This window comes from Terrapene carolina, unplaced genomic scaffold (assembly GCF_002925995.2).
Source record: "Terrapene carolina triunguis isolate 2854851 unplaced genomic scaffold, T_m_triunguis-2.0 Scaffold89, whole genome shotgun sequence".
NCBI lineage: Eukaryota > Metazoa > Chordata > Testudines > Emydidae > Terrapene > Terrapene triunguis.
Window position 1 is genome coordinate 43,773 of NW_020664440.1, and position 11,188 is coordinate 54,960.

Consider the following 11,188-nt stretch of genomic DNA (forward strand, 5'->3'; position numbering starts at 1 on the left):
CCCCAGGCGCTCCTCCTACTTCTGGCTGTGCAACGCGCTGGGCGTGTACTGCCCCGTGCAGTGGGAGTACGGGCGCCTGAACCTGCTCTACACCGTGGTCTCCAAGAGGAAGATCATCCGGCTGGTGGAGGCGGGCGCCGTCAGGTGAGGGCTGCACAGGCTGCTGGGCCGGGTGGGCGGGGGAGGCTCCACGCTGCACCCTGCTGGTCACGGCCGGTGTTGCCGTTTCAGGGACTGGGACGACCCACGGCTCTTCACGCTGACGGCCCTGCGCCGCCGAGGTTTCCCCCCCGAGGCCATCAACAACTTCTGTGCGCGGGTAGGTGCCCCGGGGCGGGGGGGGGCGGGCGCTGGCTGCCCCTCCTGGGCGGGAGCTGAGCGCAGCCTGTGCCCGCAGGTGGGGGTGACGGTGGCGCAGACGACGATGGAGCCCCACCTGCTGGAGGCGTGCGTGCGGGAGGTGCTGAACGAGCGTGCCCCCCGCGCCATGGCTGTGCTGGAGCCCCTTCGAGTCACCATCACCAACTTCCCCACCCAGAAGGTGAGGCTGGCGGCGCGGGGAGGGGCGCTGGGGGCTGGTAGGCCAGGGGCTCTCCTGGCTTCAGGTCTGGGGCGCGAAGGGGCCCAGCGTGGTCCCGCTGCTGGCGCTGACCTGCTTGCTTCCCCGCCAGGCCCTGGAAGTTCTTGTGCCCAACTTCCCAGCCGACGAGACCAAGGGCTTCCACAAAGTCCCCTTCCAGGCCATCATCTACATCGAGCAGAGCGACTTCAGGGAGGTGAGCGGGGGCGGGGGCCACCTGCATTGCCCTGGCTCCAGGGCTCCTCCGAATGGGACGTGGGGGGAACGGGTACTGGGAGCTGGGGTCCATGCAGGGAGTGGGGCTGGACCGGTCAGTCGGGGCACCTGCCAGCCACCAAACGGGAGTGCTCGGCTGACGGGGGGTGGGGACGGGGACGGAGCTCGGCTGACGGGGGATGGGCTCTCCCCTTGCAGGTGATGGACAAAGGCTACAAGCGTCTGGCACCCGGCCAGCCAGTGGGGCTGAGACACGCCGGCTACGTCATTGCTGTCCAGAACGTCGTCAAGGTGGGCTGGGGCCAGCGGCCAGCTCTGCCGCTGCCTTGGGGTCGCCTGCGGTTACACTGATGTGCCAGCCACCTGCCCTGGCTCCTGGGGGCGGCCCGGTGCGACCTGCCTCGTCACCGCCAGGGGGCGCTCCTTCCGATCGCGGTCAGCTACGTGGTTGGGCAGAGGGCGGGGGAGCCAGGACACCTGGGTTCCGAGGAGGGTGGGGTGGGGGGAGCCAGGATGCCTGGGTTCCGAGGAGGGCCGGGGGAGGAGCCAGGATGCCTGGGTTTCGGGGAGGGCTCGGCTGTCGCTCGCTGTCGCTGGGCCTCCCCTGCGATAAGGAGACCGGAGCTGGCCTGCTCCCCTGCGCTCAGTCCCGGCCGGGCGCAGCTGCTGTCCTGGAGCCGCGGGAAGCTCTGCAGAGGGGCAGGAACCGGCACAGGCAGCCGGTAGCCTTGGCTCTCCAGCCCCCAGCCGCTCGGCATGCGGCAGAGCCCCCTTCTCTCCAGGCTGGCTGTGTGGTGGGCACAGGCGGGAGGCCGTGGCGTTGGCCCCTGACGTCCTCTTGCTCCGTGCTCAGGACGCCGGCGGGCAGGTGATGGAGCTGGAGGTGACCTGCACCAAGTCGGACGCTGCGGAGAAGCCCAAAGCCTTCATCCACTGGGTGTCGGAGCCGCTGGTGTGTGAAGTGCGGCTCTACGAACGGCTGTGAGTACGGGGGGCGCTGGCTCAGGGCTGTCCCGGAGCGCGGGGGGCGGGTGCCCCAGCCCTGCTGTGTGGAGCCACGCGCTGGGCACAGCTAGCGGCACCCAGCTCCACTAAGCAGGTGAACCCGGAGCTGCCACTTCAGCAGCTTTGCTGCTCTCGCCAGCTGCCCTGGCAGCCGCAGGCACCTCGGTGCCAGCCCCTGCCTGCTGGGAAACCCACCAGAGATCTCGGCGCTTCTGCCCCCGCAGCGGCCTGGGCCCTGGTGGCTGCTGCTAGGTCAGTGGGCCCCCCGGCACGGCAGAGGGTGGCTGGAGGGTTGGCACAGGGTAGGACCCAGCCAGGCTGAGCAGCTGGTCGCCGCAGGGGGCTGGGGAGGGAGTTAAGGGATTCCAGCCCAGGGACTCCTGCCCCTGGGGCCCCCGCCCCGGCCCTGACTGGCCCTGTCTTATTTTCAGGTTCTTGCACAAAAACCCCGAGGACCCTGCAGAGGTGCCAGCTGGATTCCTGAGTGACCTCAACCCTGTGAGTGCTGGCAGGTGCTGCGGGCTCGGCTCCAGCGAGCCAGGCCTCGCTGCTGTGCCAAGGTTCCCCGCCAGGTGCCCCGAGTACAGCCCTGCAGCCAGGCCACTGCCGCGGCTTTCCTCCTCTGGCTAGGGACGTGCTGCCCCGTGTGTGGACGTCTCCGCTGGAGTGCAGGGCCAGCGGCCTGGGGCCTTGCCGGGGGAGTCCCGGAGTGGGAGAGTCTGAGTGGCGCTGAGCACGACCCACTGGGCAGAGCCGGGGCGGGTTCCACCCAGCCGGGGAGTGAGGAGAGCCCCCCTCTCCGGGGAGCCATTGGCACAGGGGATACGGACACACCTCCCCCGGTTCTCTGCACGCCGGCAGCTCAGGGCTAGAGACAGGATGAGTGAGAGATCCCGAGCTGAGCAGCCTGCCCTGCCGGCCCCCCAGGGTCTCCCTTCCCTCTGCCACTGGGCTCTCCCCTGCCACGTCACTTGGAAGGTCCCGGCTGTTGGGGGGAGGGGGGTGCCAGCAGGGCTGGGGCCATACATGCCTGTTGCCCAGCCGCTGAGTGGTGCCCCTCTCCCCTGGCTTTCGGTTGAGCCGGGGGCCCAGCCGCTGAGCAGTGCCCCTCTCCCCTGGCTGTGGGGTGAGCCGGGGGCCCAGCCGCTGAGCGGTGCCGCCCACTCCTGGCTGTGGGGTGAGCCGGGGGCCCAGCCGCTGAGCAGTGCCCCTCTCCCCCGGCTGTGGGGTGAGCCGGGGGCCCAGCCGCTGAGCAGTACCCCTCTCCCCTGGCTGTGGGGTGAGCCGGGGGCCCAGCCGCTGAGCGGTGCCGCCCACTCCTGGCTGTGGGGTGAGCCGGGGGCCCAGCCGCTGAGCGGTGCCGCCCACTCCTGGCTGTGGGGTGAGCCGGGGGCCCAGCCGCTGAGCAGTGCCCCTCTCCCCCGGCTGTGGGGTGAGCCGGGGGCCCAGCCGCTGAGTGGTGCCCCTCTCCCCTGGCTGTGGGGTGAGCCGGGGGCCCAGCTGCTGAGCGGTGCCGCCCACCCCTGCCTGTGGGGTGAGCCGGGGGCCCAGCCGCTGAGCGGTGCCGCCCACTCCTGGCTGTGGGGTGAGCCGGGGGCCCAGCCGCTGAGCGGTGCCGCCCACCCCTGGCTGTGGGGTGAGCCGGGGGCCCAGCCGCTGAGCAGTGCCCCCTCCGCAGGACTCGCTGCGCGTGATCGACGGCGCCCTGGCTGACAGATCCGTCTGCTCCGCCAAGCCCTTGGACAAGTTCCAGTTTGAGCGGCTGGGCTACTTCTCGGTGGATCCCGACAGCACGGAGGGGAAGGTGAGTCCTTGGGGTCTCTGTCGCTCGGCTCTTGGGGGCTGGGCCAGCCGGTGTCCCTGCCCCGGGGCTCCCAGGCTCACTCAGTGAGTCTCCCTCTCCTCCCACAGATGGTGTTTAACCGGACGGTGACGCTGAAGGAGGACCCCGGCAAGGTGTGAAGGAGCCGCTGCTGCCGCCTTGATGGCTCTGGCTGTGCCCAGACCCGTTCTGGGAGCGCCTGGTCCCTCTGGGCACAGGGAGAGTGCGACCCATGAACAAAGGGCCCGGCCCACGCACGAGGGCCACAGCTGCCTTAAGCAAACCCCGCGGGGCTGGCGCATCTCGCCGCAATAAACGAGCACTGGAGCTGCCTTCCCGCCTGCGTCACTGGGGCGGGGACCCAAGGGCCTCTGTGCTGGAGGCTCCCCCAACCTCACTGCCCCCCAGGCCTAACCATGGGGAGGAGCCTCAGGCTGGCCCTGCGCGGGGAGCTGCCCTTCCCGCCTGCCCCATGTGCCAGGCTGTGCCGAGCTTTATGGGCTGGAATCTTGCCCCTCTCCCCCCACCCCGCCCCCCAAACGGCTCATGGGCTCAGGCGCAACCTGCCCTCCTACTGCCTGTCCCTAAAGCCAGCATGAGGGGACAGCCAGGCCTTGGGCCGCCTCCTGGGGCAGGATGCAGGGGGTCCTGGCCCCTCTCTCTGGGGGAAGGGGGCTGCAGCCAGCTGCCTGTTGTGGGCGGGGGCTCTGGGGTCAGAGTGCTGTAGTGGGCACTGGTTGTGTGTGAGGGGTTCTCTGCCGCCCCTCGCTGGAGCCAGGCCTGGCTGCAGAGCTCAGCACGGCCCTGGGCAAGGGGCTACTCCGGTCAAAGGTGAGGTCACGGCCACTCATGCAGCCTGCTGGGGGCCAGAGATTAGGGGGAGCCTAACCTAATGTCCCTGGTTTTACACAGGACACCACACAGCAGGGCACTTGGCCACAGCCCTTGGGCTGGCTGCAGAGCCACCCCCCGGCAACCCCTCGTCATCCCTGGGGACCAGAGCCAGAGGGCTCGGGGAGGCGGAGAGCACCCTCAAAGGGCCAGGCCGGCCCTGGATCCCCACCCCCGGGCTGCTCTGTTCCACTGGAGGGCCAGGCAGCGGCCGAGTGAGGGACGGAGATTTTCAGGGTACGTCCACACAGCACCTGAGCCGCGGCTGGCCCAGGCTACGGGGCAATAAAACTGCAGTGTAGACGTCTGGGCTCGGATGGAGCCGGGCTCCGGGCCCCTGCTCAGGCTCCAGCCCCAACCTGAACATCCACACGGCAATGTTTAGCCCTGTAGCCTGAGCCTGGCCCTGACCCAGCCCAGCCCCAGTCACCCCGCGGGACTTATACTCCCTCAGAAAGCAGCCCCCAAAGGGGGCAGGGGAGGCCCCTCTGCTCAGCCTGATGCTGCTGGGAGGGCACAGGTGCCGCCCGCAGTTCCCATGAACGAGGCTGGGTCACGTCTTCCCGCTTGCTAAGTCTCCATCACGTGCCACAGCAGCCCAGCCAGCAGGACCCGGCTCCAGCCACGCAGCGGGCTGGCCCCCGGCCCCCAGCTCTGCCTTCAGAGTCGCTTCTTGGCAGGTTTGGTCGCATCCCACAGGAGGCTGGGAGCTAACGACACCGTTCGATCCAGGGCCGGTCCCTGCTGTGGCCTGCCCAGCCCTGCCTGCTGGCAGCAGCCCCTCCTCGGAGCCGGCAGGGCAGGGCGGGACATGCCTGGCTGCGGGGAGTGTCTGGGCACCCGGCCGCCAGAGGAAGCAGCCTAGGCTGCCCACATGAGCCTCAGTGGGGAGCAGAGTCACCCAGGGCTCCAATCCCCAAGTGTGGGTGGGGGTGTCCCAGCAGCACCCAGCTGTGCCGGGCCAGGGGCCCAGGAGCCAGGCACTGCCTATGCCATGTGGCCTGGTGGAGTGAAGATGGAACCAAGCAGCTGGCTGGGGGAACGGACTAAAAACTCTGCATGGGGCCAGGGCTGCAGACCTGGTGCCCAGGAGTGAGGGGGAACACCATGGGGAGGAGCTGTGGGCAGCCTGCTTACAGCACTGGGTGAGGGTCATGGGGTGCCAGGTTCTCCTGGGGCGTGAACCACACTGCAGCGATGCCCCCCAGGGCCAGGCCTTCGCCAGGGGCAGTTCTCAGGAGGGGAAGGACGTGAAAGGGGGAGGAGGAGCAGGGTGAAGCCAGGGGCCCTGCAGCAGGACAGGGGTGGGAGGAAGGGAGAGGCCAAGTTACTTAGGGTGGCATTTACCTGTGTCCTGAAAGCCGGCCGGGCCCAGCCTGCTCCAGGGCTCCTGTTTGCATGTGCCTGGGGCATCTGGTTGGGTCCAAGCCCATGTCTGGCCAGTGGCTCCTTGGGGCCATTCTGGAAGCTGGGCAGAAAGCTAATGTGCCTAGTCTTCAAAGGGGTAACTGGGGTGTCAGCCTGACAGCGACCCCAGGCAGGATCATGGAACAACTGCTCCGGGTCTCCATTACTAAGCAACCAAAGGAGGGTAATGTAATGAATGCAACTCAGGATGGGTTTATGGAGCATATATCAAGTTTGTCTGACAGGATCTCCTTTAGGATGAGACGGCAAGGCTGACGATGAAGGTAACAGTGTAAGGCTTTGAGGTAGCAGCACGTTAAAAAGGTAACATTCCCATGGCCCCCGCATCACGGGTTATGAACTGGCTAACGGCTCAGTCTCCAGATGTAACTAGCTGGGGAAGCATCACAGGGCAGGTCTGTTTCCCGGGGTCCTGCAGGGATCACTAGATTTTTGTCAATGACCTGGAAGAAAACACAAAATCATCACTGATAAAGTTTGCAGATAACACAAAAATTGGGGGAGTGGTAACTAGGGCAAAGGACAGCTCCTCGCTACGGAGCGATCTGGGTCACTTGGTAACACTGTTTGAATACAGCTACATGTAAGTGTACACATCTAGAACATGAGAACGGCCAGACTGGGTCAGACCAATGGTCCATCTAGCCCAGTAACCTGTCTGCCGACAGTGGCCAATGCCAGGTGCCCCAGAGGGAATGAACAGAACAGGGAATCGTCAAGTGATCCATCCCCCGTCGCCCATTCCCAGCTTCTGGCAAACAGGCCAGGGACACCATCCCTGCCCATCCTGGCTAATAGCCATTGAGGGACCTATTCTCCATGAACTTCTCTAGCTCCTTTTTTGAACCCTGTTATCGTCTTGGCCTTCACAACATCCCCAGGCAAGGAGTTCTACAGGTTGACTGTGTGTTGTGTATGTCGCACTGATGTGCTGCGGGTCCAGGTCTGGTGCCCACAATGCCAGGAGGACGTTGATAAATGGCAGAGGGCTCAGAGCAGAGCCAGGAGATGATGAAAGGGTTAGAAACCTGCCTTGCAGTGACAGCGGCGAGGGGCTCAGTCTGGTGAGCGCCCCCACGAGCCAGCCCGGGGCGAGGGAGCCCAGCCTGTCCCTGCCCCACGGGAACAAATCGTGGGCGATGGGCTGTTGGCTCCGGCAGCGAAGGGGAACCCAGCCCTGGGGCTGGAAGCTGATGCCAGGCAGACAGGGAAAGAGGCGAGTTTGGACAGGGAGGGGAATTAACGCTGGGTCAGTTTCCAGCGGCCGCGGTGGGGTCTCCAGGCCGGGCCATGGTTTGGGGGGAGCGGATGATGCTAACGGGGGCAGGGCTCAGGACAGTTAACACTTACAACGGGAGCCCGGCTCAGGCTCGGCGCATTCCAAGGATCCCAGCCCCGGGGCCTGCCTGTGGGTAACGGGGGTGGGGTGAGGAGAGGTAGGGAGCAGCCTGGGCCCCGGCTGGTGTGGGGGGACCCTCCAGCAGCCCTGGCCCTGCACCCAGCGGGGATGCACTGGCCGGAGCAGGATGTGCCTTAACAAGCCCCCCATCTCCTAACAGCCTCTGCCCTGCTCAGCTCTTCTGGGCACCCTCACCCCGGGTCACCCGCTGGCACCACAGCCAGCAGCGGTGCGTGGGCTGGGGGCCTGCTCCTGGCAGGCTGGGCCCGCCGCAGAGAGGGAGTAAGTGCCCCACTTCCAGTGGCAGGAGAGATCCTGGGGGAAGGAACAAAGAGAACAGGCTGCCAGGCGCTGGTCTGGAGAAGGATGGCCCCGGGTCCGGGCACTCGCCTAGGACTGACCTTTCGGTTTAGTTCCTGGCTCTACCCAAGGCCTTGCGTGGCTGGGAAAGCGGCTTAGGCCCACATCCTTGAGCCAGGGAGGTTTTTCTTTAAGCTTATGGAAGGCTCTGGGCTTCAGTTCCATCTGTCAGTGGGGATGATGTCCAGCCTGACCTCCCCCGGGGGCGTGAGGTTCGGTGCGTTGGAGTCGGGAGGTGCCCAGGTACCACGGCGATGAGGCCATAGAAGGACCTTTGATAGCGTCTGCACAGGTCCAGAGTGGCACAAAGCTCCAAGGCTGCTGTGGGCATCTCCTTGCCATGGCGTCGCTAACATCTTCCTGAGCCTGGGCAGATGGAGTGAATGCGCCTGCTGGAACCTGGAGGTGACTCCCTGGACTCTCACCGCCCAGAACTAGCTCCTGGGCCCAGCTGCTTACAATTAGCCCTCGCTTTCCCCACTGGGTCTGTGCGGGAGTGAAAGTGAGCGCACAGGGCCTACATGGGGAGGGGAGGCTCATTCTCCCCTGGTAGCCTGTGGGTCCTGTACTTAGCAACTGACTGCTGGAAGATCCTCTCATGTGGATGGGGTAGATGCCATAGGCAGGGCCTGCTGTTCCGTTTCCTTTTGCCAGCTAAAAGTCTGTCCTCTGACTCTCGGGTCGGCTGTGCTGGGGGGTTAAGTGAAATGCTCTGCTCTGCACAGCCATAACCAGGGCTGCTGTGTGTGTGTGTGCAACTCCCAGGCTGACACTGGGGCAGAAATTGCTCTTCTGGCCTATAGCTTGTCTGTAAGGAGACTTCATCACTGTGGGCTGCCTGTGAGAATCCCTTAGGGCTTCTGCTCCTTGATAAGGAGAGTCTGGGTTTGCACAGGGCCCTGCACAACTCAGTTCTCCAACCCAAGGCAGAAGTACCCACAGCTAAATTCACTCTTCCTGGCCTGCTCTAGGCCACAACAGCTGTGCTGAGCTCCCTAGAGCCGAGCTGTAACAAAGCATAGGAAGGTGTTAGCAGGTCACCGCCAATGGAAACCACTGAACAGATGCTAAACAGTGGGCCAGTGTAATCCCTGGTGTAACTCCATTCAGTTAACGGAGTTACTCAAGGGCTGAATTAGCCCTGTGTTTCTCTTCATCTCTGGGTTACCCAGTCTCACTTGCTAGTCTTTAAACTCCCTCGTGTGTGGGATGTTGCCGTGTGTTTTAATGAAGCAATTAACCATTTGCTTTCCAACTCACCCAGCCTGGCTGCCTTGTAGCAGGGAGGGGAGTTAAGATACTTGGACCAATCAAATCCCTCTTTGTGATTGTCCTTCCACATTCTGTCCACACAGACCCTGTCTAACTCATTGCATTGTGAATGGTCAGGCCTAGTGCTGCCTTGCAGAGCCCAGGGTACTGCTCCCAAAGCCCAGAAGCAAAGGGAGAGCATGCTAGCTGCAGGGCTCCAACAGGTGATGCCTGGGAGACAGGGACAGTTTTCAGGCAGCTGCATGTCCCCCTCACAACTCTGGGCCCACTAAAGATAATACCTGCTAGGTGGAGCACCTCCTGGCTTAGCTGCTGGGGGGACAAGCCCTTCCCAAGCCCACTGCAGTGCCTGGGGTGTGTGCTGGAAGTTGCTCCTGTTCTGTAACACTAGAGTTTATCCTGAGGGGGGAAGAGCTCAGCAGTGAGAAGAGAGGGCATGACAAAGTCGCTTCCCAATCATACAAACCACACAACGCTCTCCTCCAAAGCAGCATTCCGAAGTGCTGTGAAGCAATGTTTGCTTTTGGAAAGGCTGGAAGCTTCTCTGATGCATTCTCCTGCCCCAGACGATTTGATTTGACCTGTCAGTGTTTTGTTTCCATTATTGACAGTGACTGTGAAATCCATGTATCCTTCCACTGCTCAGCTGTGAATATTCTAGACAGAGTGGTCTCGCATTTCTCTCCAGCAGGTGTGGATGTTATCTCTAAGCCTTGCTAATATCATGGCTGCTTCAACTGGTAATAGAACTGTGGCTTCCAAAAAACCCATTCATCTTGTATTTCTACAGCTCCTGATCTTATTCCCTTTGCCTGAGTGCAGCCAGAGCTGCTCTTTCTCTCCTGCCAATGGGACCCAGTATCTCCTGCCTCTGTCCTCTTCCATGGAGCTGTTTAGCCAGCTCCATCCATAGTGGTCAGCACTTTTCCTTCTTCCTCTCTGAATTCCATTCACAGCTACTCTCCTAATTGTCAAAACTTTCACTGGGCATTTGCTTTGACTGAAATAAAAAACTGCTGCCAGAGGACTTCTGTATTGCCCTTTTTAGCCCACGAAAGCTTATGCTCAAATAACTGTGTTAGTCTCTAAGGTGCCACAAGTCCTCCTGTTCTTTTTGCAGATACAGACTAACACGGCTGCCAGTCTGAAACCTGTCACTCCTGGACTGCATCACACTGGGCCCTGCTCCTGTTGTCGGATCGGTGAGGGCACAGGAGACTGCCTCTGTAGTTGCGGGCCTATTATTTGTTTTTAATTCTTCTTCTTTCATCGTCCTACGGGCTTGACTTCATCTTAAAAGGACAGGATGTTACTTGACTTTATAGGGGAAAAGTCAACTTTCAGTCTGCATTTCTCACATATCTGTCTTGTCTGCCATGAAGGGTGTGGGGAGAAGGTGTTAAATCATAGACATGCAGGGCTGGAAGGGGCCTCAAAAGGTCATCTAGGCCATTCTGCCGCCCCGGGGCTGGCAAGCAGAACTAAACATTTAGTTACTACTGAGCATCCCATGTACGTTGAGACCAGTCTGATCCCAAGAGCAAGAAACTAAACCACAGGCAGCCTTCTGTTCTGGGTAAGAAATGACATTCCCTTCCCCCGCCTGCGCCACACGTTCAGGTTCTCCCATTTTAAAGCTCTCTGTGAACATTGGGTTAAAAGCGTTCACGGGAACCGGAGCTGGGGGTGGCGGGGGACAGGCTGAGCTCGCAGCCACCTGCCCACTGTTGGCCTTGTCTCGGGGGCCCGGGCCGGTGCTTTCTCTAGGGCAGGGTGGTTAATGACCGGGCTGTGTCACATGCGGGTGCAGGGGCTGTGCAGCGCCGTGCGCTGGGCCTGGCCCAAAGCCTGGAGGGGGCCCCCAGCCCCACTGCGGTGAGGGGGGCTCTGGATTCTGCCCCACGCTGGGCGGGGCCAAGGGGCCCACGGGCGCTATCAGCAGGCAGGGCGAAGCCCAGCGCCCCCACCCGCTGCCAAGAGCCCAGCCCCGGGGCACGGCCCCTTTAAGGCGCGGGGCGGCTCCGGGCGCGGAGCTCTCGCGGGGCTTGGCGGCCGCGCTCTCGCGAGGCCGGGGCTGAGCGCTGATTGGCTGCGGGGGGTTGAATGTAAGATGGCGCCCAGGGAGCTGTGAGGGGAAAAGAGTCGGGCCGAGGCGGTGGCGGAGCGAGGCGGCGGCGGGGCCAGGGTGAGGCGGGGCCGGCCCGGGCCGAGCTGC

The 11,188-nt window shown here is 63.3% G+C and overlaps 2 protein-coding genes across 3 annotated transcripts in view; both read left to right on the forward strand.

The window, feature by feature from the left end:
- The window catches only part of QARS (glutaminyl-tRNA synthetase), an 18,679-nt gene extending 14,733 nt beyond the window's left edge, over positions 1-3,946 (forward strand). The window contains exons 12-20 of the mRNA XM_026650440.2: positions 7-144; positions 232-319; positions 398-541; positions 672-776; positions 995-1,087; positions 1,650-1,777; positions 2,233-2,299; positions 3,480-3,605; positions 3,713-3,946. Coding sequence (XP_026506225.1) covers positions 7-144; positions 232-319; positions 398-541; positions 672-776; positions 995-1,087; positions 1,650-1,777; positions 2,233-2,299; positions 3,480-3,605; positions 3,713-3,763 — 940 coding nt within the window. The 3' untranslated portion in view covers positions 3,764-3,946. The remainder of the gene's footprint in view (positions 1-6; positions 145-231; positions 320-397; positions 542-671; positions 777-994; positions 1,088-1,649; positions 1,778-2,232; positions 2,300-3,479; positions 3,606-3,712) is intronic.
- A 7,125-nt stretch (positions 3,947-11,071) lies between these two features.
- The window catches only part of QRICH1 (glutamine rich 1), a 29,920-nt gene continuing 29,803 nt past the window's right edge, over positions 11,072-11,188 (forward strand). For both annotated transcript variants that reach the window (XM_024204877.3, XM_024204878.3), the window contains exon 1: positions 11,072-11,158. The gene's annotated coding sequence lies outside the window, so the exon portion shown is untranslated. The remainder of the gene's footprint in view (positions 11,159-11,188) is intronic.